A 27,255-nucleotide genomic window follows, 5' to 3' on the forward strand; every position below is an offset into this window, starting at 1 on the left:
CGGGTGAGGTCAGAGGCTGAGGTCAGTCCGCGAGGCCTGGTCAGCCTCCCACGAGTTCTGGAACTCTGCCAAGTCCGACGCCCACGCAACGAACCGAACAGAAACCTGCGGGAACTCGAGCAACTCGGTACGCCGGTATGGATCGTAATCTATGAGATACACGCACCGAGAAATCATCTTGGAGAACACGGCCGCATGCGTAATTTGTCGACGCATTAGTAAAATTCTTCAACAATATCCCGCTGTTGTTATTCATCTGATAATAAATGTCAAAGTTAGGAAAAAGTGAGGAAATTATCGCAAAGACAAATAATATGTATTTTCTTCTCGGCAATAATTTTTTTTATATTTAAAAACTATATGTTGTTTCCTTTTCTTAAAGAGTACTCCACATAGATTCTAGAATCACATAGACATTCTAGGCTGACTTGATAAAATAAATATATTAATTTTGGATATATCTTAGGCTTAGGCAATAGTTAAGTTTTATTCGCAATATTTACAAATAATAAAACTATTTTGGAGTTTAAAAGTTTTTATCGTTTAAAAGAAAATATATTTATATTTTATTTTATTATAAATAATGCTTAAGAAGATGCTATTAAAAAAATTTTTAATAATTAATAAATGATTTTTATATGAATAATCGGTGATCGAAACATATTTGAGCATCTATCTCATCATTCACTTGCAAGTAACTGATCAATCGAAAGCATTCGGTAGATCGCGATCTTACGGATGCCAGAAAGTCCAAGCAGTTGGTGCAATCGCGTGTCTTAGTTCTAGAGAAAGCGGAAAAGGTGCATGACAGGTCGATTCACGATGACAACGAGAGGCGAAAACGAGACGAGGATTTAAGACGCTCCCGCTTGATGGAATTTACGGCTATGTCGCGATGAAGCATGGTAATAGCCGTAACATGGCAGATATTAGCAACGATTACCACTTGCGCCACTGCATTTGCGCATAGGAATCGCCTTCTTCGGGACGCCTTAACAAGACGTGAATAATGACGATATTTCGCCGTTACGAAACGCGAAACGCTCGATACAGCGAAATAATTCAGCGATAATAGCCATAGAAATTTGTATAAGTCGTTCGAAAACATTACCGGTCAACGTGAGAATTGTCGTACGATTCGAGCTGCATCGCGAAATCGAATTGTCTTTTTGGAATATCGATAAAAAGTCGATGTTTGGAAATTTTCTTAGAGAATCTTATAATTTAAAAAAATCGACTTTTTATTAAATTTTTTAATATTTTTGAGAAATTACTTTTACAATACGAAAAATATTATATATACGAAAATTAATATTATACGAAAAAATGTATTGGTGGAAAATCGAATCGAATTAAAATAATAAAATCTACATATGCAACCTTCTATTAATAATTATATAAAGTTTCTAAAATAAGGAAAAATATAGGGAAAAAAAAAAAGAATATTAATCTATCAATAGAAAAAACAATAAAAAAAGACACGATGAAAAATATTTTTTCCACGATTTCAACAAAGTATGCATCGTAAAAAATATTTTCGATGCGCTGATCGAAAATGTGAAATTTCCTCAGAGAACCCTCCAACCAGAGCGATTCCGCCAAGTTTCGAGGTAACGGCAGCAGCATTCGTTGGGTCGTGGCCAAGAAAAAGAGAATGGCGTGGGTGAGTCGCGCGAGCAAAGCGAGCTGACCCGAACTCGTCGCATGCGACTCGACCTCGCTCCTCTCCTCCCCGGTTTCTCTGAAAATAACTATACCGTTTGACGTCATCGACCAATTCAAATCGACCACCCCTTTTCCTTCTTCTTCTGCTGCCTCGCAATTTTGTTAAGCATTAAAATATATATATATATATATATATATTAATCCCTAATTTATAAATAATCAAACTATATTTGATACTGATATTTTTAATATTCTTGCGTAGCACGACGATGCGAATATATGTGTGCGTTAACATGAAATTTTAAAAGATTTTATAATTATAAAATATTGAATGTGTGTGCCTCGGGGAAAATATTTCAACTTACATGAAAACATAGTGCAATGTTAGCAAATGTCTCTCTCTTTACGCTTGCAGATTTAACAAACTGTCCACAGACACTCAATCAGTTAAGTAATCATTCAAGCACACGAGAGTACACGATGAGCCGTGGAAATAACGGGAAGCATACATTCGCGTTGTCGTCGTAACAAGTTGCGAAAAGATTGCACGCTCGCGCCCGCGGTGATGGTACGAGCGCGAAAAGTGGACGATCGAGTGTGACTCGAGGCGGTCGTCGAATTTAACCTCCGCGAAAGGTTGGCGCAATTTTCCTATGAAAATCAGGCCAGGAGGATGGATTGGGTCTCCGCACGAGTCGATCCACGCCAACAAGACAAGAATGGATCGAGATCCGAGAACGCGATCCCGTAGCAGGGTCAAACGGATAGCGCAATTTCAACGTAATGTTCCTACACGACCGCGATCGCGATCGATGGCGATTTGCCGAGGGAAAGATGGCATGAGATACGTGACTGTGATCTCGGGCGCGCGTGAAACGAAAAGCGAGAAAGAGTGAGAACGAAAGATGAAGGGAGAGAGCCGACTTGATGAAGAACGAGAGAAGGGGCTCGAGAATGTGCGAGGATCGAATCTCGGATGATCATTTCCGATCTGCCAAGACCGGATGCATCGCTCAACGTTTGCTCAACCGAGCAGAAGTGGCTTGCCGGGCGCTAATGGCTCGAGAGAAATAAATAGCGCTCGTTACTGACGCAGCTCGCAAAAAGTTAAGCCATTCCGACCGATGGAGACATAGATAGAGAGAGAGAGAGAGAGAGAGAGAGAGAGAAAGTCATTATAAACATACTCGTGACTATGTACATAAGCCCTAAAGCAGAGAGATCTTAGACGATATCGATCGATGCATAATCCGCGAATAGTAAAAGGGAACACTCGAGCGAGGAAAAAAATTTTTTACTACATATATGTCGTAGATATATAGTGACAACGTAAGTTTTACAAAGGTTCCGTTCGAATAAACCGATAAATAATTGCTCTCATGTCGCTAAACTTTAATTAACGAGTAGTTAGCGGAGTACAACGTAAAAACGTTGCACCTTCATTACCGCGTAATGTATCTTTTAGTAGCCTGATATCTGAGTAACATACACGCGCACACGAACACACACACACACACACACACACAGAATGATGCAAGTGTACAAATTTATTATTTAGATTTAAATTTTATATATCATAAGCTATTCTTCTTGACTTATATTAATATTTATATTTTATACGTTTAGTAAAATTATTTAAAATACAAGTTTTTATATTTTTTACTTCTTTTCATCAAATAATATTATATATATATTCAAAATAATATTCACATAAAATATATCTGTTACTTCAGTTATCAAAAAAATTCCGATTCAATCAAATCTATTTAAAAAAGTGACATGTATCTATGTCATAACTAGGGAAATATTACATGTAATTAATATCCAAAACCATATCCGATTATAAGGACGTACTATCACTTCGCAGATAGTCTCTTGACACGTTTTATAATTAATTAAATCAGTACCAAAGAATCAATGTTAAAATTTATTGCGTCATGTCATCGACGCGAAATTTTATTAATATTGTTTGATGTATCTGCTATCGCACTGTACAATAAGTCATTCAAAGTCAATTAACTAATTATAATTATCATAATGTTTCTCTCTCTCACTCTCCTTCCCCCATTGAACATATACAACAAAACATACATATTAAATATCTGTATATGTATATTTCATGTATTTAATTAATAATTTACAATAATTACACACACACACACACACACACATATATATAATTACATATATATGTAAACATCTTAATGTTTTTAACAAATACTCAATATACATATAGCATAAACACACTTAACATTAATAACATATTTGTAAAAACGCTTACTAAATATGATAAAGTATCACCATGTATTATATTAGTCAGTTCGTATACCTATATGTGCTAATTAATTTCGTTAGCTAATAAAGCTCGACAAGATACCCGTTCAAAGTTACGCGAACCATTACCCGTAGACTTAGCGCGCAGTGATTAATGAACAAATAGTTGAAGAATTATAGCGGTCGGACAATCTTAAGTAAAGACAATAATTAAAAAACGTTTGACAAACCGCCGATGTGAGACAAATCGCCGCGCTTGATTTACGCCCTGTATCGGTTATTAATTCACGAGAGTTCGTCGGAGAGTTAATACCGCTCGTATCAACGTGCCGCTATTTACTACCAAGTATTCCGATTAATTAGACGCTACTATCAGAAATTAAATGTTACCAGTATTTTACCAGCATTTTAGCTGAACGAGATGATGCGCAATCGAAACACGAGTCCCGTGCTCCCCAGATTACCGTTACATGCAAATCGCAGCCAAGACAATAATGATGATACAATTTCGCGTCGCATTTTATTGCATTGTGTTTTACAAAAATAAATGCATACAACTAATTGTTGTACACACCCGAAAACATAAATCTCCCGGTCTTTAATACCGACAACGCTAATTACATGAGCAATTTTCTTATCGCGATTTTTTACTCCGCGAGCGATCGCGGCGGGCGCGCATAAGTCGCTCTACAAATCGCGAGCATAGGAGCGGTTAATGCGAGCGCCGATGTAAATTTCTTCTCGTGAAACTCGAGCGCGGACCGTTCACGGCGAGATTAATTGCCGCAATCTATACGATTGCCGGCGTACATGAAATCGGTATCGCGTGAATCCCGCACACTCTCCCTCCCTTTCTCCGATTCCTTTCTCTATATATACGTTAGCGCGGCGACTGCGTGTGCGTGGGTGTACACGCGAGCTTAACTCGTGTTCCTACCGCGGTGCGAGAAACATTTACGGGTACGCGGGAAGACAATGCAGACATTCGTTTATCTTCGACACGCATTGATTTACCGAGCGCGCGATAAAATCGCCGCTCCATAACGCGCTCGACGTTATTTCGCGTCTGGCGCAGCGCGCAATCGATGGATCGAGAACGGCATGTAGCATGTTGCATAATCGACAACAAAGTCCCGGACGGAGTGTGTTCGAATAATTACATATCTCCCCCTACATATAATTTTAATTTCTTAAATTATATAAAATAAAAAAAAAAATGTTTTAATTGTACAAAATTTTTGTGATTTTGAAGAAATATTTTAATAAGAAATATTTTTTAAATAAAAAAAACAAAAAAAATGATTTTTTTTCTATTGTAATCAGTACAAGATATGTAATCTGATCTGTAAAAAGATATAAATATGCGATATACGTGCAAAATAATAAATAACGTTTTACTGCAACAATAGTTGCAGAATCCAAGATCAATAATAGATTATATAGAGTTATTGCAATACAATCGATTACTTGGTTTTTTGCATCGATGCACTTTAAAACTGAACTAATACACAAATTTCATTTTAAGACGCCGTCCACATACAATATCCGATTACAATCTTAACTTATAGACTCGAGAGAATGCCGTTGTACCAGTCTATTGCTACCGGTAATCGCTGTGTCTAAATTCATGATATATGCATACCGATATGATTAATTATGCGAATTCTGCGAGTAATTGCCACATCAAACATCGCAAGAGACGCGATTGTCGAATTCCATTAAGTATAAAACTGCTTTGTTGAAACTAAAGTCACTTCCGCCAAATTTATTTTTTGGCAACGTAATAATTTCCTATATGATGGTCATCGATGTTTATTATTATATTATTTTGCAATCCGTATTCTCTTTGATAATAAAAGAGGATTTTAAAATAGAAATAATAGATAGGAATAAATTTGCATTAATTCTGTTTCTCAAAAGTTAGATTATCAAATAAAAAAGAAAATTAACTTTTATTTATTTATTTTTTTATATATTACTTCACAAATTGTTATGATTTAGAAATATTATGAGTTATTAATATAAAAAAAAAAAATTTGTATAAAAAAAAAATTAAATATATTTTTATATGAAAATATTTTAACGTGATAGTGCACATTCTTTAACGCAAAAATTCTCGCGCGATCGAGGATATGCCGTTTACACAGACAGCAATGGCCCTAACAGCCGGACGTACATGCGACACCGGCCACAAACATACTCTGTATGTAGCCTGTCCGCCGGCGCATTAAATGCAAGCATAACCGTATGATGTTACGAACATTCCGCGAGCGCAAACGGGAACTGCACGCGGATATACACCTGCGGTAAGCAGTACGAGACCCGGCCGGTTCTCCGTCGACCCTACGGCCACTTTCGTCCTCGCCTCCGTACCTTACGTTCCCTACGAAAGTAAGGGCACGCGCGTAGGTAGGCGTGAAATATATTGCCGCGCGACTAAAATTTTATGGATGAAAGCGCGTGCGAGAGCGCGATGGTGCCAAGGTTCGGGCCCTGGTAAACCGATTAAAAGTACGAACATGGGGACCACGAGTGATAATTAATTCACGGCAGTGCGCACGGCAGGGCGCTTTATCCGTGCGATCTGCACAACATTAGCTTCTTTTCGCTCCGCATCTTTCTTTTCAAATACCACGGTTTCCTCTCGAACCAAAAAACGGTAGTAAATTATGCCTCGCGGCGAACAACATTACCATAATAAAAGAAAAATGTAATTTTCTGGCAATTTTATTTTCTCCGACAACGTACTTTGCGATATGAACTCTTGATTTAAACGCAATTTTCGAATTCGAATTTCTTCCTTCTTTTAGAGAGACTGCACGCTCTATTTATATTCATATTCTAACGAGATATTTATTTTTAAATCCTTTGGTAAGTAGACTTCTACATCACATGTAAAAGAGAGTCGAACTTTATTAGCAACGAGAGTTTCAGATAAGATTTAAAAATATGCGCGATACTCTCAATGATCCTGTTTTTAATTGCGCGAAACTTCAATCTTGATTATAGTCGGCGAAAAGAATGTCGCTCGAAGGTCGACGCACTCACCTCATCCCTGTACTCATCCGTGAGAGGCATTTTTATCACGCATCATAAGCATACACGTATTTATATGGGTGCGCGCGTCAACTAAATTACGGACTTTCTTCCCGTGCGAAGGACAACCGAAGAGCTCGCAGATCGATCACACGGGTCTCAGCTCCGTTCTCGGCGCGCGTTTTTTTTTTGGTACTTTTTTTTGTCCTTTCTTTTTATTTATTCTTTCCTCTTACGAGAAAGATACACGTTCCGGGCGGCCCCGTGAGCGACAGCGCGCAGATGCAAACGAGGAGGATTCGTCTCGCCTGGTCGCGGCAACGGATTCGAGCGATTCCTTTTCGCTAATGAAGGAATCGTCGGTTCGACTTTGTAATTAACCCGCCACGGCGACGACGTCAATGAAACTCTCGTTACAGATATACACGCTGGCCTTCGTCTCCGTTTCGCACACGCGCGCTCTCCTCTTTTATCCTCTCCTATCTTCCTCTTTTTCTCATTATCTGCCGCCTCTCTTTCTGTCTTCCTCGCAGACTCCGTGATCGCGGTGGCTCTCTCGGCCACGTCGCAGAAAGTAATTACAATAATGAATGTTTATTTTCGCAATCAGCTCGAGCGCGGTAGGTAGACGTACACCATTGCCTAAGGTAACTTCTCGAGTCTCTTTCTCAACCCCCGCGGCAAGGTGGTCCTTTGGTCTTGATCTGAGGCATCGGTATGCCTTACCGATCGGTATACACGGATTCCCTTCTCATTGTCGATTTCGTTTTGCTCGTTGATCGACATTGACGAACAAAATGGTTCGAATGGTTAAGATATTATCTGTTGAAATCGCAAAATACTTTTTTCCGTCCAACGACAATCGTATTCATCAGAATTTTTTCTACGCAATAATCGAGCAACTATTGACATATTGTCGATCGTAAAAATAGCTTTTAACTCTCAAAAATAAATACTATTTTTATCGAATTAATATCAAAAACGTTAATCATCGCGACAGTATACAACTTCAAATACGAGAAGGGATCAAAACCAATTTCTGAATGAAGATACAAAAATCGATACGATAAATAAATATTCATTTTTTTTATCAGCGACGAGAATATTGCGTGATTATTTAGCAGCGTTCTTATTCCCCGTTTACCGTGCAGCGCGACTTCTGGCCATTTATCCCCGCCGATCGCCGACATATGTAAATTTACGGAGTCGTTAATTGCGGCGAATTTCTTTTGGACCTTCCCGGCCAGAAAAACCACCGCCATCGCTCGAGGCATGCACAGCCGTCCATTTATGCCCCCGTGTACCACAGTACGCACGAGCAACGCACACGTGTGCGTTCGAACGGTCATTAATGACAATCAGCTGAGCGTATGGTGAAAGAGTAACTCGCGGTAACATAACAGCTGATTTTTCATTTATCTTCTACAGAATTCGAATCAATTTCAGAACTCATAATCATAAACTTCACGATTAATGATATCAAAAATAAATTTCATAAATTATAATTGGCAAATTTATAAAATATCATGATAATAAAAGTAATAATCAAATAATCCACAAGATTTATATATTACATTAAACTAAAAAAAAATAACAAGTAACGACGTAGTATTAAAAACAAACTTATTGTTAGTCTATTTTATTGCAGACAAAATTATCACGCGATTTACTCTCGCTTTCGCCCCATAATCGCGCAATCGGAGTCATTAAATAGACTATTTCATTGATTCTATGTCGAATCGGAATGTTAGCCATAGTTGGAAAATCAATACTGGTTTTATCACCCACATCAATGACCACCGCGTGCGTTCGAGAGTATCCATTACGCGGTTGTTTTGCGTTGCCGGGTATGCAATTGTACCGATAAAACAAAAGCAGCCCCTATCAGTAGTACTATGCCATTAATGGTCGCCCATCTCTCTTTCTTGCTTCTGTTATGCGATAATCCACAGTGGCGGCGCTAGCTCGCCATTATCCTTTTGTATCCATTAGCAGGAGAAGGCAAACTAAGAAATTGCGATTGTATAATCAGAAAAGTACTACATGTTCTCCGCACAGGGCGTCCTGCGGTATATATCGGTAAAAAGAAAATTTATGCTAAACGAAGACAAAGCTCCTTGTTCAGAAAATCCCGTAAGATCTTCAAACTTGACCGATTCGCGATATTCGACGGTATTCGTCAACAAAAATTTTTTTGTTATGAGAAAAATTGTAAATATCAAAAATCACGAAAATTTCTAAAAGCTTGACGAGAATTTAATTAACTATAAATTTCTAAAATATCTTCATATATGATTTTTGGCAAAAATCAAATTAAGAAAATTAAAAAAAATATATTATCGTAATAAAACATTTTCGATGATCAGTTTATCATAGTAATGACAACGTATCTGATAAGATAAAAACGGCGAGACAATAATTGTTTATTTGCGGTGAATCTGGTACATTTCTTATCACTTTTAGCAAAGAGCACGAGTATCGAGATGTCTGCCGCACGTCTACGAGCGTGAATCATGAAATTTTAACCCTTTGCTAATATATTTTCATACCTTCTATACACGATAAGCGGCGTATGATATAAAAGCGAGGTAAAGCAAGAGCCGTTACTCATCGGATGAGGATAACATAATTATGCTTGCATGAACCAGCCAGCATAAATAACAAGTACATGCATTTATGAATATCGCGGAGAGCTTGCGAACTAATCCGCATCACAATACTCTCGAGAGGGAAGAAATTGAGAACACGGGATCGCGCAGGTCCATAAATCTGCATGCAATAAATTATCCCTTTGATATTTCGCGCGTCAACGGTTCCGCGTATGAAGAATGCGTCAAGTTTAGCGATTCATGTGAAAAGTATATACTTTTCATTCGATTAAACAAAGCCGTACTATATCAAGTACTTTGAAAAGACGCAACAAAGGAGAACGCTACATTTCTCTTCATTTCGTAAACCGTGAATCCCGCGAGGAAATCTCGTAAACTTCCGGTTCCCAATAATTCGACGTTTTTCTCGCTACTAGCTGTCTGCAATATTTTATTCGCGTACTCTATCGCGTACTCGGTACTCTATCGTTTTTGTGAAAATGCCAAGCGATAGAAGCCGAGTAGTAAATGTCAAAATGCTCGAACAGATTGCGAATACATATCAAAGCGCCGTACATGTCGCTGCGAGCTCCATTAGGCGAACGTGCGCGCGCGCGAGAAAGAGAGGAAGCTCGAAGGGGGGCGAAACGAAGGGCGAGCTACCAGTAGTGCACCTCTGCACTAGGCAATATGCATTCGAACCAGTTGCACCGGGCTGGCGAGGTCGGGGTGAACGCCCAACGCCTTTAAAGAGAGCACACCGATGCGCCTCGCCCTGTCGGTCCTGCTTCTTGTACGCCTTCGGCATAAGGGCGCATTCCCACCGACTTTGTCGAATGAACATCAAGTTCAATTGACTGGAGTTGAATTTGCATTGAAATTATATCGTGCCCAAAAATGGAGGGTGTTTACAGATATATCGTATAAAAAAATTGGATTAATTTATATAAATCTATAAAAAATTTTTTTTTATTTGGTTCCCTAATTTTTAAAACGAGATTTCTCTAATTCATAAAGAAAATATAGCAGTTTATAATCAGTAAATTGCGCTATCAAATCAGCGATGCATGGTTTAAAAACGAGGACGATCGATATCGATACGCATATAGTATTTATAGCTGTCATGATAACAGACGTTAGCTCTGCCTTTGGAAATAAATATCTATGAGGGACGATTCTCTCTTTCTTCATGTGGATAATCAACGAATTAAAAACAATAAATGAAAAACATGAATAAAGTTCCGATGCTCGTTGCTTAATTTTATCGAGTTATTGCCTATTGCATTTACAAACACGCTTCACACAAGAATGTATGTGTGCGCATGTAAAGACATTGATAGTAAATAATATGGATATTACTTGCATTTTTTAACGAGAATCTCATAAATTTGTTAGTATACTGTCGCATGTGCAATTTTTTATTGATTAAGATTAAGACTTTTCTAACAACATTAACCACATGATATATATACATACACATTACATCAGTTTGCTAACATGAAATCGTTATTTTTATTCGCTCATATGAGAGATAAATGAACTGTCAAGTATCCAAGCAGATAACGATAAAACAGATTATAAGGATGTCTTTGGAAGGTGTCGATGGATCGGGGTATTACATATGACCACACTTCGCGGTTGGCCAATCAGTGGGAATGCGCCCTAACGCGTTGCATCCGATTCATCTCCGGTCAGAGACACACATCGAGGACATGCAATACACATAATACATACACATACAATTCGCGGCACGTCCAAATCAATGCGATGGCGAGATTAATGAAAGATATCAACGATGAGTGCGTACTTTAATCAACGAAATTGGTGAGTACATAAGATTCGCGATGTAGCACATCCGAGACGAACGATGAAGAGAGGAGATACGGGAGGAGGGAGGGAGGGAGTTATGAGAAGAGAGACGAGAGAAGTTACGAAAACACGACGCCGATATATTCTCCGTATCGGCCGAAAGATACTGCGTCATCGTGATGTTTTTATGCGAATGTATATTTTACAAAGTAAGAAAGGAACGAACGTGGAAAGTACGATCGCAGAGGCAGATAAGAACGCGGAGAAACCGACGCAATATAACAGGATACGGCATAAGACGTTGATGATATCGGTAACCACGGGCGGAAGAAGGAAGAGAGATGAAATGACGATAGTTAGATTCAGATGCGGGAAGGGAGATAATGAGAGGTGATAGCGCGAGGTACATATGAAACAGTTACTGTTAAGCTGGCTAAGCGGAAGCTACGTACCGTTCCCTTTAATAAAACTCCTATTTCAAATTGAATCTCTCTTTCTCACTTCCTTAAATCTCTCTTCCTCTCAGATCGGAACGTCGCGACTATAAATCTAATCCGCACGCGCTATTATTCGCGACTCTTTTCCTAGTGATAGATACAGTTGTCCGAGTGCAATGAACCGTGCACTTAGAATCAAGAACAATCTATTAGAGAGATTGGTAGATTGTTATTCATGCAAAAGTGAACCGTGAGCGCAAAGCGAAAAACGCAAAGCGGACATCCGTAGGTGCAGCAGACTTCGTTACTATGTTGCCAATAAAACATGTTCTCTGATAACATTGTGACTAGCAACTTTGCCCGTTAACAAGAAATGATAATTAAAACAATCAACGGTTCACTCTACATTGCTAATTATTCATTCATCTTTTTTTGTTGTTTTAAAACTTTCTAAAAGTCATTATCCACATGCTTGTTTATATAAATATAAGTTTAAGGTAAATTTGTCGAAATTAAAACATTATCATTCCTGATATCTATATAAATGTTAAATATGTTTTTTATCAGCAATCTAGAGAGATTAAGATTTTGATTAAGTTCGTTATATGTATATATTACAAGTTATTTTCAAAGTCGTTACAAAGTTCCTTTTTTGCGTTTTGATGAGGCAAAAATTTTATAGTACGTTAATGAGGCCGAATCTAATTCCTCATAAGGTTCGAGAGAAACGAATTCCTCGGCTCGCTTGATAGGCCTCTTTTGATAAACGCCCCCTGCAGCAACCGAATAAAGATGCACGGCGCAGGTATGAAAAAAGATTCACTTTTCGGACGTCGATAAACTTCGCTCTACCGCGTGTAACACGACATCGCGCGAGACAAGACGCGGGACAAGGTAAGACAAGGCGAGACGATACGAGAGGCACTTGGCAAATCGGCAGAAGCAAAAAGCCGGGTCGAGCTATTTTCTTAAACACGTCTTAAATTCCAGCTAATAATTGAGCAGCTGAACGCCTGGGCGGGGATACTGGAATTATGCAAATCACGTCAGAGATCGGGATCGTGTCCCGAGGGCGCGACGTTCAAGAAGAAGGGTGGAGATGGCTCGGGAGGAGAGTACAACATCGAGCGGAATAGTAGAAGGAGATGAAGAAGACGAGATGAAAGAGCGAGAGGAAAGAAGATGAGGAGGAAAAGAAAAAGGGGAAGGAAGACGGAGAACGATAGATTATATATACGACGAGGAGAGAAAGAGAGCGAGTAGCATGCGTAAGTATGTGTGTATGTGCTCAGGGAGAGACTCGCCCCATTGTGATTGCTATACCCACGGGCGGAATGTTCCTCCGGTGTGCCGTCTCATGCCGACCCGCAACCAAACCCGCAACGGACTCATCCTACTGTTCGCTCTCGTCCCAGCAACGGAGCAACAGGTTGCACAACCTTCCACCTGCCTTCTTGTTTGCCGCCCGCTATACATATACATATACATAACATATATATATATATATATATATATATATATATATATATATATATACATGTATATATATGCATGTGGCCGCACATGACCCTCTGTACATATGCTTAACCGTAAAGAAAGCGAAAGAGGCAGGTAAATGGACAAAGAGAGATAGAGAGAAAGAAAGAGAAAGTGAACTTAATCACAAGAGTAGCACGGTGTACGAAGTGTTTGACAAGAACCACGAAAGAAGAAAGGAGCCGCGCGACTTGCTACGATTTAAGGAGAATTGTCAGTATTCTCTCAGAAACGGATAACGCCAAGTATTTAATCACAAGTTTTTCTAAAGTATTGTATTTTATAATACTATACATATATGTATTTCTAAAAAGTCGTACATATATATATTTCTAAAAGTCACAAGATAATAATGTGAATTTGCAAAGTATTTTTCGTAAATTTATATATATATAGCTTTTGATAAAAAAAATTTTTAATATTTCTTATACGTAAATATTCTCTTCTCTCTTTTTCTATAAGTAATAGCATGCCATATATCAAAGATCTTAATTTTTTTTCTTTCTAGCATATACAATTCGATATGTACTATATATATGATACGAATCGAGCAAAATCGCATTTTAAAAATAATTTTCATTTTTAAAAACAATTTTTAAAACGACTTATAATCACGAACAATTGTTTGTCACGTGTCAGTTGCATTTCCTGGAACCTTGATAAGCTTTGCTATAACGTTCGGCTATCGCGGTAATGACGCACAGGAATAAGCAACCTCGCGATAAAACTTCATCGACTCACGGTAGAAACACATTGCGTTTTTGCTTGACCTTTCATTCGCAATTGCGTGCCGTTATCAGCTTATCAGTAAAATTGACAAAGCCACGTGTGTCCCTTCTCAATGCCGTATGAAGACATTTAAAATCGACAACGTTATCAGGTAACATGAGACGAGCGTCTATTATTATTCAAAGGAAAAAATAACACGCTACATATGTAACTTTAATGTAATCAGTTCGGCGAGAATTGACTTAGAATCGAAGAGAAGCGAATTTGCATGCGACATGTCGCGCAAAATAAGGGGACGCGCGAAAAATCAGCTGCTAAGAAAAGCACGCGGAATAACACGCAGTTATGACGTTCCGGCCGAACGCAGTCGATTTTTTGCGAGGCATCGATGCACGACGAGGAACATCGAAGATGGTGACGGAAGTATCGTCCGAGATGAGGATAACAGGGAGAGAAAAATGGAGGGGAGGGAGGAGAGACGATCATCGGCGACGAAACGAGATTTATTTTACAAGAGTAACGATCAAGAAGCCAGAACCAAGAACTCACAACCGCCACCGAGCATCGGGAGTGCAACCTCTCTGGGGAGGCCATGGAACCTTACATCTCGACCTTCGTTTTTCCTTTCTTTCTCACCTATGGCAGGATGAGAGAAAGAGAGAGAAAAGGCGGCGGACGAAGGAGACCCGCAACAAGATCGACGCACGCGGTACGCCGCGAAGGCGTGGTCGGTGGACAAGATCGCATCTTCGTGGAACGAAGACACGTTAAAAAAGAAATAGAGAGAGAGAGAGAGAGAGAGGAGACATAAAGAGAAGTAAGATAAAAGAAGAAGACGAGAAAAGATCGAAACATCGGGCGCGAGAGACAGGCCCGGATGATGATGGCATGAAAGCGATTCTGAAAATTGGGGCGAAAGATATGCTACCTGTAAGGGCTCTGTGTGATCAAAAGTTCTAAAAAAGTATCAAAAGTCACGCTGACTTGACCAGAAAAGTGTAACATTGCGTGTTAAGGATTATATAGTTCCTATATGTAGCTACAAATTTTTTTTAAGAGAGAGGATATTATATTTTGAATTCTTATAAAATATAAATGAATTTTGAATTTTGAATCTTTAAAAAAAACTCATTCTGTTTCAAAACGCTATATATATATATATATATATATATATATATATATATATATAAAATAAATAAAAATAACTGAACTCGCGACTAGCTAATTCGTGCGATGTGCGTTCCGAGCGACAAAAATATAAAGCTGAGCAAGCATTCTAAATAAAAGTCCACGATATCATACAATATCTTATCAACCATATATTCGACTAAAAGTCACATTAGTCCATTAACCTTTTGCCAGAAAACGCGTGCGCGCGCGCGCTGTATCGTTTACGAGAACGATGAGCGACACTCGATCGAGAAATCCGAGAGGAAAAATAATATCAAGAGAGGAGGAGGAGGAAAAGGAGGAGGAGGGGAACACTCGAGGGAACGCGTATATGGTCGAGATATGTACATCGCGCCATCGCGATGTAGACATTATAGGTATCGTCGTCGTGCATATGGACGTTTCGTGGCCGCCTCGTAACGTGGCGTGATATCAACGGCGGCTCGACGGAGCAGAGGTCAGAGATAAAAGGCCGAGATAAGAGTACCTCTCGGACACGCAGGTGAACCAAGTGTAAGCGAGATAACCGACCGCTATCTTATCTGCTCACTCCCCCTCGATACCAGCGGGAGGACCATAGATAGACTCTGTGAATCAAGCCTGGATTTCTACGGCTGGCTATATGTGCGCGCCCGTAAAGCCGGCCGTAGAAAAGCTAACGTCGTCGTATTGTTTCGCGACGAGACAACGAGGTAAAAGGATAAGGATGAGGTGAAGAGGAGAACGATTCAACGACACGATGCACACCGCGCGGGTCTCGTTAAGCATAGAGACGCCCCCGGCAGGCGTTCGTCTCCGATCGATGGACGATATTATGAATGTGCACATTGAGCCGGAGTCCCGACCTCATGACAATCAATACACATGCCGACCGATCGGCAGGCCTTTGTTTGCGGCGATTGTTTTCGCCTGATCGGAAGCAGACGTTACAGATCGGCGAGATACATTACCCGACTGTCTGAGAATCAGATACGGCGCGAGCGTATTTTCTCGATGAGCATTCAGGCATTTGCAATTATTCGAGAGGCTATATTTTTCTAGTAATTTATATGCGGGGTAATCCTACGTTAGTTAATTATTTTTTTGTGTTAGACACGTATAACATTTTCAGCTCGAAAACAATAAATTAATTAATCATTAAATATAATATTAAATATAAATTAGAAAATAATTAATATAAATATAATTGAAACTTACTAAATATAGTTAAGAAATACATATATCCAATATTTCGCATAATTCTATTTCTAAATATTAATAATCACGAATACACATGGTCGGCTAATGCGATATTCATTAAATTGTTTTGAGCTAATGGAGAATTTTGATTGATCCCGCATGTTCGTTTTGACGGAGGGACAATTTCGCGGAGCACCACAATATAAATTGTCATTTTGCTAAAGCCTAATGGCGCGATTCGTCTCTGTCAGACGCAATAGTTACCTCAAACCCGCGGGATAAGGTTGCATCCGCGCTGACTATGTTTTCTTTTCATTTGCGTACGCAACACACACACGCGCGTATACATACGTAATCATACTGCGATATTTCTAATGGTGGGAGGGGTGGAGGGGAAGGGGGCGAGGAACGGGGGAAAGATAGGCTGTACGAGATTTCCGTCATTTGCGGTTACGGTTGACGTTCGAGTTACATCGCGCAAGTGTTTCTATCTCGACTAGTATAAACCCGTTTGATATAGGGCGAAACAAAAAATTTTCACATCTCGAACGTAACGTATAATTATAATATCACTCGTCTAACGAGATGTTAGCTGTGAACATAATTTCAACGCAGGATGCATTTATATATATTGTAAAATGGAAATATATTTTCTCTTAGACGTACAAAAAGAAAGCAAATATTTTCTGCACTCGTATATTAAAATGGAAATTGTTATTTGATATAATAATTTATCACAATCATTATGTATCGTTCGAAATACTCGAATGACTCGAAATAATATTTGATAATAAATAGCAAACTCTTTTTCTTTCTCTCAAATATTTATTAAATATTTCACAAAAAAATGACCGAAAATATAATATAATAAAAATTGATATAATTTTAAAATTATTTATACTCTGAAAAAGAGTTTTATTTACAAAAGAATCAAACTTCTTCGCAAGAGTGTACTCCGAGCTCGCAGGCTCTATTTCAACGCGAGTTCCGCTATCAGCAGTCTGTACTTCCGGTGGTCGCGTCTCTGTATTTTTATGTAGAAACTCAAGGAAAATTTACGTGTACGAGATACTAAAATATTTAGCATGCATTTTTTTTTTTTTGCGTCACAATCAATATACATGATGAAATTTCTAAAAATAACATTAACACGCACCGCGATATTTCCGTGAATTTGCTGAACGGAACGAAAGAAATGTGACACGATAAACACGAATCTAACACGCAGTTTCCATAGAAGAGAGTCAATGTTCGACTAATCTCGAAACTCGAGACGAAAAAACTAGATAACTAGGAGATCATGTTACAGTCCGCGAAAAGAAAAACGATTATGTTCCGCGAGAAAATATGAGCATTCTTCACGCAATGTAAATAAATAACAATTTCCATCTAATAGTAAAAAACCGACGCACACACGTTGGTGCAAACTTTTAACAGAATTTCAAAGTCTATGGATAACCAGTTTTAAGAGAAATCTATATGTATAGTTATAGATATATATTACATGATATATATATATTTATATCTCGATTTATATTCATATATTCCATATAATATTGAACGTGATTATTAATTATAATATTCGTTATACTAGCCATAAAAATAAAATAAACATACAAATAGCAAAATAAAACACAACACGAGTAAAAGTGTAAATACATGCAAGAAAAATAAAACCTTTAATAAATATGCCAGATATAAATCTCGCAAAAAAACAGCGAAACTCAACTATAATATCAACATTACATAAAAGTATTGTGTGACTTTATATAGAAAATTATCGACTGATAGTCAGAACTCAGGTTCAAATCCACTCGAACTTTATCTCTCATATATTTCGTAAAAAGTTGAAACAAAAATATATGATATTTTTAATAATAATAAGACTTGTGTAATATATGCGTGCGAAGATAATCGATAGATTATCAAGCACTCAAAAACGCATCGTAGAAGCGTTTAAAAAAAATTAAATATTTAATAAATCATATTTATAGTTATAATTGGCATATTTATATTGATGTAGCAATAATTTTTACTCACCGATCCGGCGTCGATGCAGAAGTGTCGTAGCAGCTGATTAGTGTCAGATCTCGTCGAACAACGTGTCGCTGCGTGCCATTTCGCCGCCCTCCGATCCCTTCACACATACACTCACACGCCGTCACAGTCACGCGGATCACGTGATCGGCAACGCGGGTGCCGATCTGCGGCACACGAGATACACTCGCGCACGTGATAGGAGGACGTCGAGCTTTTCGAACGCGTCGGATACACAGTTTCGCGCGAGATCACTCGGTCGCGTTTATTGTAATCGTTGCCGCCGTCGCCGTCGCCGTCGTCGTTGTCGTCGTCGCCGTCGTCGTTGTCGTCGTCGGAGACGGCAAGCGCACGATATAGCGTACGATTGTCGCGGTTGCACGCGCGAGATCGTACTGGCGGCCGCGTGTGCGAGAAACCGCGCCGGCGGCGGATCGCGATTTCGAAGGTGCGCGGCGGATAAGAAGGTTAGACGCGCGCGACGTGTATGTATGTACGTGACCGCGCGCCGCGACCGATTAACGGGCCCGTTCGCGGTGACGTGACGCCTCGCGACGCGACGCGCGACCCGGTCGCGCAACGTAAACAAAGGCGTATTACGCGATATTGTTTGGTTGTATGTTTGTTTGGCTCCGTGGCGAAAATGCGTAATACTGAGTAGGAAGGTAAGTCCTAGAATCGAGTCCCGTTGGAGCTTTGTTATTTTTCGTCCTCTCATTCATATTTGTAGTATACGTGCTCTCTATCCATCGGAATTTGGCGCACTCCCGCCAACGGCCGTCGCTACGAACACGCACGAACTTCACGCATAATCGCGAGACCGAAAACAGACGCGTCGTAATAAATACTGTCTCGTCTCTCGGTGCCGCCGCGTCGAATAGCCGGCGACGCTATTTCGGCATTATCGCGACGAACGAGTTCCGCACTTTTGTCCGGCATACTTCATTCGGGGAGCACTCGAGAACGACCGAGGATATCTCGCGCACTGTCCCGCACTACACTGATCCATCGGAATGTTTTTTCAAGATGGCAGTTACTGACCTGCCGAAAGTTAGCGCACTATTCGATTCTCGTGATGTCATCAGCTCGGGATACGTGCGAACTTCGCGCTGCAAGCGGTAGTCATCGCAGAGGTTATGAAACCGCGAATGCGAATAGACGATCCTTATATGATGTTACGTAGTGGTTTATCGCGTCGCGACTACTCGTTGATTTAATTGTACCTTACGCTATCGCTCTTAACTTACTTTCACTCCGATTACCTTTATCGATCACTTCCGATCGACTTGACATCGCGACACGAACGATCCTCGGTGCATTATGCGCCATACTATCGCGATCTCCCGTTTTTCGCGATTCCGTTACTAGTTGCACGTTAAGGCGCGGCTTATTCAAATTATAACGGATTATTTTTACTTTTAAAAAAAAGTTGGAAAATTTAGATTTTTTGGTTAAAAAATATGCCGGTTAAAATTATATTAAATATTTAACACTTTAATGTGTTAATTTAATATATTGCTTTTATGTTAAAATTGAATTTAAATGTGTATATTATTAAAACATCTGAAATAATGTAAAAATATCATAGTGCAATTTTACACGATATATATTCCGTATTATTAGACAGAATTTATTTACTAAAATTTGCAGAAAAAAATGTCGATTTTATTCTATAATAGAAGAGTGACTTAGAGAGCGTCAATAACTTTGTTTTAAATTAATTTTATCATTAAAAATAAAACGTTGAGTTTATATAAAATTTATTTCACATTACTACTCAAATTTGCATTTATTAATAACAATTAAACAATAGAATAATGTAAACATTTTTTTTATTACGACTCTATAAAACATTTATAAAATTATTTAAAAATGTAATTATTATCTAACCTTTGAAATATTTTTATTAATTATTCTAGACACAAGTAATTATCATATTAAAGCTGTTTTAACGAGGCTGTTATTAATTCTAACACGTCAACAATCGTTGCTTTTGAACGATAGTCGACATTAAAGTTTCTTACTGCGGCGAAAGGTAAAAGAGAGTCGTGACTCTCATAATTCACGACTCTCCTTCGTCGATTACTATTATACGTATATACAATCTAAAACGAAATGACGTTCCAATAATCGAAGGGCGCAGTTTGTATATTATCTGACAACAATAAGTAAACTCTCTCTTTCTATCTCTAGCTATAAGCTTACAACGTAATAACGGAGATTATATTTTTTATATGAGAGAAATTAGAGGAGAAAGAGATATATCAGGAAAAAATATATTTTTCTACATATGAGAATTCAATTATATCCATGAGAAAGTAAATTATTATATTTCGTTGAATAAATAGAATTAATTTCTTGATGCTAAAGTCAAGTTAAATTTCATCTCATTTGAGATAATTCAAAATATTTTGTGCGTGGGTTGGAAAATATTCTCAACATACAGGGCAACAGATAGCGACGATAAGACGCTTGTGCTTGAGATGTCAGCTGGCACAGCGTAGCTGCTGATCCCTACAGAATATGATCCTCTCGGGAAGAGGATCGCATCATCTTGGGAGCGACTTCACGACAGCTCGCCGGACGGCGCGAGACGCAAAGAAATCGTCAAATATCCGTGATCCGATCTCCGTATCGCGTGCGCGAGCGCGCGCGCGTCTAAATTACTGGCCGAGATCTGAATTACTGGTTAACACCGATTGTCGTGTCAGGAACGCGGCGTACGGCGAATAAAAAGCGGACTCGCCGCCGGTGTATCGCGGTAGTTAAGGCGTATCGAGCCACAGAAGGAGTGAGACGACGAAAGAGGTAATGGTTGTGATCACGCGGTGGTAGTATAGTAGTAGTAGTAGTAGTAGTAGTAGTAGTAGTGATGGTGGCATAACTATGGGCAGCCATGCGGAATTGTGGCATAAATGACTTCCAGGTTTTCGCGTTTCCTTTGAAAGATTGTCGCTCAGTAAAAATGATTCGCGTTGTAATCAATCGAAGAACACATGACTCCTGTCATACCTATGAAATTTCGAAAGAGAAAGATGGATTGATGAGAAAAATTTTGTCTCTTTTCTAACTTAACTTTTTTATCCATAAAATCGCCGATAATATGTAATATTAGATCGAGAAATTCAAATTATCTTCGCAGAATCTGATTATGAATACCAAAACAAATGTTAGAATTTTTTAAATATGGATCATAATGATGGACATTTTCTCTCGTCGAATTTGTGTAATATAAATTCAAAGCGAACGCAGTTACAATGTCGACGAAATGACATTCTTCAGATTTTTTCTAAACGAGGACGCGATAAAGATTCTACATCGTCAAACAGGTTTTAAGGGTTTCTGGGCTCGAAGTATAAATAAATATTAATCAATGCGGCATAGAAGAAAACGAAACGCGTAGATCGACTTATCTCAATGTCAATGTTCCTAGCTCGCACCGCTTACATTCATTAGGGTCATTAACATTCGATAAGCGTGGGAGAGAAGAGAGAGAGAGAGAGAGAGATTATAAACGTCTTTCATATTCTTTACATGTTGCTTGATTGATAGATATTTTACTGAAAAATTGTGAAATTTTTATCAATAGGTGGATCGATTTTTATCGCTTTTGTTTTATCAATTGTTTGTTCATAATTAGAATTTTACTAATGAGAAAAATGTTACAAAAATCGTTTTTTGTTCCTAGTATAATTATATATAATTCATCTCGATCAATTATTGTTTTAATTTTATTACATAATGAAATATATTTGTGACTCGCAAACATTTTATTCGAAAATTCATAAAATAATCAAATTCCATAAAACTTGCTATACAACTCGTTTTGTTTATTATTGTTTAGAGCAAATATTTATTTTTCAATTACACATTCATGTCAGCAGAGCATAAATTTTTACAATTTAAATGTTTCGCTTCTCGAATAAACGCGTCTTGTCGGCTCTCAATACCCTTCTAATTAAGTCGCGCGCGGCTGAAGCGTTATTAGTGTATCGCGCGTCTCGGGCCCCGAGAGAGAGAGAGAGAAGAGGACCGTCCCAGGGATAAGGCGGCCTCTGTTAAAGTCGACGCGTTACACCGTGGAAAATATCGCGCGGCGTCGCATAAATATCGCGAGCGTAAGAGCCAATAATAAAATCGTAAAAGTGGCTCGCGGAGTTCAAAAGAAAAACTTCTCTCTCTCTCTCTCGGGCCTCTCTTCGTTCAGTTGAACGCTCGCGATATTTAAGTCGTTTTAACTCGCTCGTTCTTTTGCTAATGGTGCAGCGGCAGCTTTTGCGCCCGCATACAAGGAAGAAGGAGAGAGAGAGAGAGAAAAAAAGAGAGAAAGAGAGAGAGAGAGACTCATTAAGCGCTTCCTTCTCTTCTTTGACCGGCTTCCTCCACGCGGATGTTGATACACGGAGGCGCGCGCGTAAAACACGCATACATACACTAACGCTCGACCTCGGTCGCTCCAATTCGCCCGTTAATTGGGCGACATTTTCGCCGTACACCTTTTTTACGCTCCTGGCCTATCTCAACGAGTCTATATTCTCCCCCGAGTATCCGTCGAGGCATAAATTATGGCGATTACTGCCAGCCACTGGAGTACGCAAACTTTTTCTCTTTCTCTCTTCTCTCTCTCTCTCTCTCTCGTCTTCTCGAGAACCAATTCGGCTCGCGTTAATTATCGGCTTCCTCCCGTATAAGTTTCCGCCGTTTCTATCGGAGAGCTCACGTCGGACCCTTTCGAAAGCCGACGTTGGTGATAGAGAAATAAACGCTCGCATTATGGTTCGAGCCGTTAATACGCTCCTGGCGTGCCGCTGGTCGTCGCGCGCGACTTGATGTGGCACTTAAAAAAGGCGCTCAAGCTACTGGTAGCATCGGAGATTGTCGGCCAGATTGCGGAATTTTTTTGTCCCTCTTCGCTCTAGAATCACGCCTTAACGTCGACTACCGACGTGAAGAAGCGATGTGTGACGTATATCCAACAGGTGCACATAATACGAGATAGTTACCTACGTTAAGATTAGCATAAAAATGTGAAATGCGCGGCGGCTGTGTAGATGCATCATTTAAAATTTAAACACGAACGAACGAATATCAACGAATGTCGAGTCGAATAAGAAGTTTATATCCTAGATGTTATGTCCGCGTGCAGATTTCATCGTGTAACAAAGTTAAGGATTTACGAGGCGTCATCGCGAGCAAAATCACGCCGAGGTACTGTTCGCTAACGTGTATTTGGCCGAGCTTAAAGTCCGAGTGAATCACAAGGGCGACGAACCTGTTTCTACGAGAAAAACATGAAAAATCCGATATAGAGCTATAACAGATTTATCGTGACCGACCAAGAGGCATTTGTTAAGGAAAGAAGCAAGTAAAACGAAATATCGCGCTGATGCGTGAATGAAGCAGGGCATTTATTTCACATCAAGCGCAATCGTGAAATCAATTCGTCATTAGAGAGATCTCCGTGACGAATCGGGAGTTTTGCATTACTCGAGAAGTAATATCACGTTTTTTTATACATAGAAAATGTAACCGAGATACATAATTAGAGCTGAAGAACGAATCAAGTGCGCCCAAAGAAATAGAAAATCATACTTTTTTTCTGAAAAATGTTTATAAATGAAATAAATTGATTCTAAGATTATCGCAATTATTATTTCGCTCGCAGATTTTATTCTCGTATATATCGTAAAGTTCTAAAGAAAATCACACTTTCAAAAATTATTTCATTTATTCTATTGTTTTATTTATTGTTTGCTCGTGAAGCTTAGTATAAGCTTACAGTTTCCTCAATTTGTGCGACATTTCGGGAGGAAGAGAAACTTACATTTTCGTTACGATTACACGGTTAATCTTTTTAATTCTCTAATACCAAGACACAGGTTTATTGGCAAAATTTTTGTAATCATCTAAAGTTTATCGATCTAATTCTGAGACATCCAGTATATAGTGAAATCGCAATAGGACGAGACACCTTGTAGAATCTTGAATAACGGCGTGTTTTTTTTTCGGGATGCAGCCCGCGCGCGTTTGTGCTGCTCTGTGCATGTGGCGTATATATCTCGGCCGACACATAAATTTATCACGAAGCTGATCAACGCTAATAAGACCAACAGCCACGCGCTGTCTTTCGAACGAACGCGTCTCGACCAGTTTCCCAATATAACCGGCATTTTTCATCGGGTAGAGTCGATTCCTTTCGTTGCGCCGGCGACGTTCCATGCCACCTCCGTGTGTGACTCGTCCCGATATCTCTCTCGGAACGGTAGCTCGTTCGGGACGACAAACTCGTTTTTCGTATCCGCCATTCAAATTGCTTGCCACTCGCAATCTTGGTGAACGTCGCATCAATTACTCACGGTTGATATAGTCTTGTAATAAATTTAATCTCCCTGCTTAATACATTAAATAAGCTATATTAAGACCGATTTGGAATAATGCTGATTTTGCATATAAAAAAAAGAATTTCAACAATAAAGTTATTTTTCTATCATCAACTTGCATTATTAGAATGAATAAACTAAATAGATGAAAATAAAAATTTATAAAAATATAGTTTATAATAATGCTTGAAACTTTTTTTAATTCGCTAAATTGTATTCTCACCTGATTAGCCATCCATATGCTAAAACGATTCTTTCCTAACACGTGACATTTTATTCTGACATTTCTCTATCGCTCGCAGCTCTCGATATATTCGCGCAATTTCATCTCGTGTCCAATAAAGACACGCGAGTACTGATAAAAAATGAGATACGCTCTACCCAATTACTCCGGCGATCGTCTTCGTTCCGTCGCGAGTCTTCGCGATTCGACCATTCGCTCGCAGCATCCAAAGACAAACACGATGTGCTATCTATTCAAACCGCCGCAAAGTGTAACAAGCGCATCCGCGAAACATACCGTACGGCTGTATGCATGTAAACGTCCCGAGAGTCTCCGCTAAGCCAATCCTTTGCCACCAGGAGGACGACCGGGCCCCGCCACTCGTCTCGTCTCTCTTTCTCTCTCGCTCTTCCGCAGGCGGTCGCCCGGAGCAGGCGAGAACAGAACCGCAATTTGCGTAATTGCGATGCACATCCTTCCCCTGTATCCATCGCGAAGACAGCGGTTACGATACGACCCTCCCGCGGCCCTGGACACCCCGTCGTTCTCCGTCGTCTCCCTCTTTGTCTCTGTCCGTCTCGCTTGATCCCGACCGTATCTTATAAGAGCGATAGATGGAAATTTTGCAGTCATGCGAGAGAGGCAACTTCCCCAAGCCATTCCAGCACGCAGATAAAGATGCGACTCGCGCGCAATGCCAATTAGTTACATTCACGCCTCAGTTTCTGCGCTTGGCGCAGGTGCCAGGGGTGTGATTTCCGATGTCGGTAATCGCGATTCCGCGCCGCGGCGTAATGTCGATCAGCGAGAATGGAAGGAAACGAGGGAGAAAGAGAGAGAGAGAGAGAGAGAGAGAGACAGACAGCGATATGCGCATCCTCCGCACCTATTCACCGGTTATGCGCTCCGCAAAAAATAAGAAAAAAAATGCGTAATAATATTATAATTTATAGAACGATCCCTTCGCGCTCTCGATCCGAATACGGGAATGCCGGCGGTGCGCAAATCGCCCGATGCATGTTGCAACGGAAACATGCGTCTCGAGCAATAGGACGTCCGCGGAACGTGGTATTAATTTTATTTATGGAGGATGGTGTTGCGGCACAAAAGTAATAATTCCGATAAGATGAACGCGCGAGTTGCGTCGCAAGAAGAAGCGCTGCACTTCGTAATCCGTATGCGAATCGCTCGCGGCAAGCTGGAATTCTAACAACGCGAGGCCCGAGTCTCCGTCTATTTACGCGCTGTCAAGAAAAGACGGTATCTATCTGATTTCATTCGCGTTTTAACGACTTCGATGAAAAGATATTGTATATATACTGTATTTTACGAAGCGTGTGGTCATACCAGATACGCTTGGAATTTAAATAGTGACCGCGCGTACACGATATATTTTGCGACGATCCATTTTTATCGATCGCACCTCATCCAGTATTATTCTCGCATATTTATACATATAAATAATAAGTAATAACTTTGGAAACTCACAAACACGTCACTCCCTTTAGAGCGTAAATCGATTTTCGGACAGCCAGTAATTATGCTAAATCAATCTAATCAAACGTTCGCGTAAATATTCCGATCGCGGGCTTGTGGGACGCGCGTTATATCGCAAATTGGATGCACATATTTTACAACGAGCGCGAGTGATTTAATACCGCTGGAATATCGGTAATTAGGTACGCGAAATTGCGACAGGCAACGTATCCTCCCCACCTCTTTTTACTCTTCGTCAAGATCGACGGCGTGCAAAAAAAAAGTACGGCGGAAAAGGTGCTCGTTACATTCCGGCCATGACATGACACGCGAAGCCGTATTTAAGAGACCCATCTGTTCGACGACATCCGTGTCTCATGTACCGCTTTTGATAATCTACGAGGAGCATTAAAACTCAGTTAGAAATCAGCGATACCAATTACAATGATGAGTATTACACTTGATAAAATTTTAAATAAAGAGAATAGTACTTTAGAAAATTAAGTTTGTGTGGAATTTTAAAATAAGATTTTTACATATTCAAAATAATTTATTTTACGGATATTAATATCCTCTGCGATATGTTGCTAGATAGACTTTCGTCATGTATCTCATGTGAACGTACAGTTTCTCATTTCCTGGAATTTTCAATTTCCTCATATGTTAATAGGTATTCTCGTCATTACGTATTTCCTGCGCGTCTCGCTATTTCACGG

General features: G+C 39.5%; 2 protein-coding genes across 2 annotated transcripts in view; both read right to left on the reverse strand.

The window, feature by feature from the left end:
• Nucleotides 1–19,768, reverse strand: part of LOC126857270 (uncharacterized) — a 203,536-nt gene extending 183,768 nt beyond the window's left edge. Inside the window, exon 1 of the mRNA XM_050606511.1 lies at nt 18,464–19,768. Coding sequence (XP_050462468.1) covers nt 18,464–18,570 — 107 coding nt within the window. The 5' untranslated portion in view covers nt 18,571–19,768. The remainder of the gene's footprint in view (nt 1–18,463) is intronic.
• LOC126857277 (ITG-like peptide) overlaps nt 1–27,255 on the reverse strand; it is a 295,970-nt gene that overhangs the window by 168,803 nt on the left and 99,912 nt on the right. The window lies entirely within an intron of this gene.

This window comes from Cataglyphis hispanica, chromosome 21 (assembly GCF_021464435.1).
Source record: "Cataglyphis hispanica isolate Lineage 1 chromosome 21, ULB_Chis1_1.0, whole genome shotgun sequence".
Classification (NCBI taxonomy): Eukaryota; Metazoa; Arthropoda; class Insecta; order Hymenoptera; family Formicidae; genus Cataglyphis; species Cataglyphis hispanica.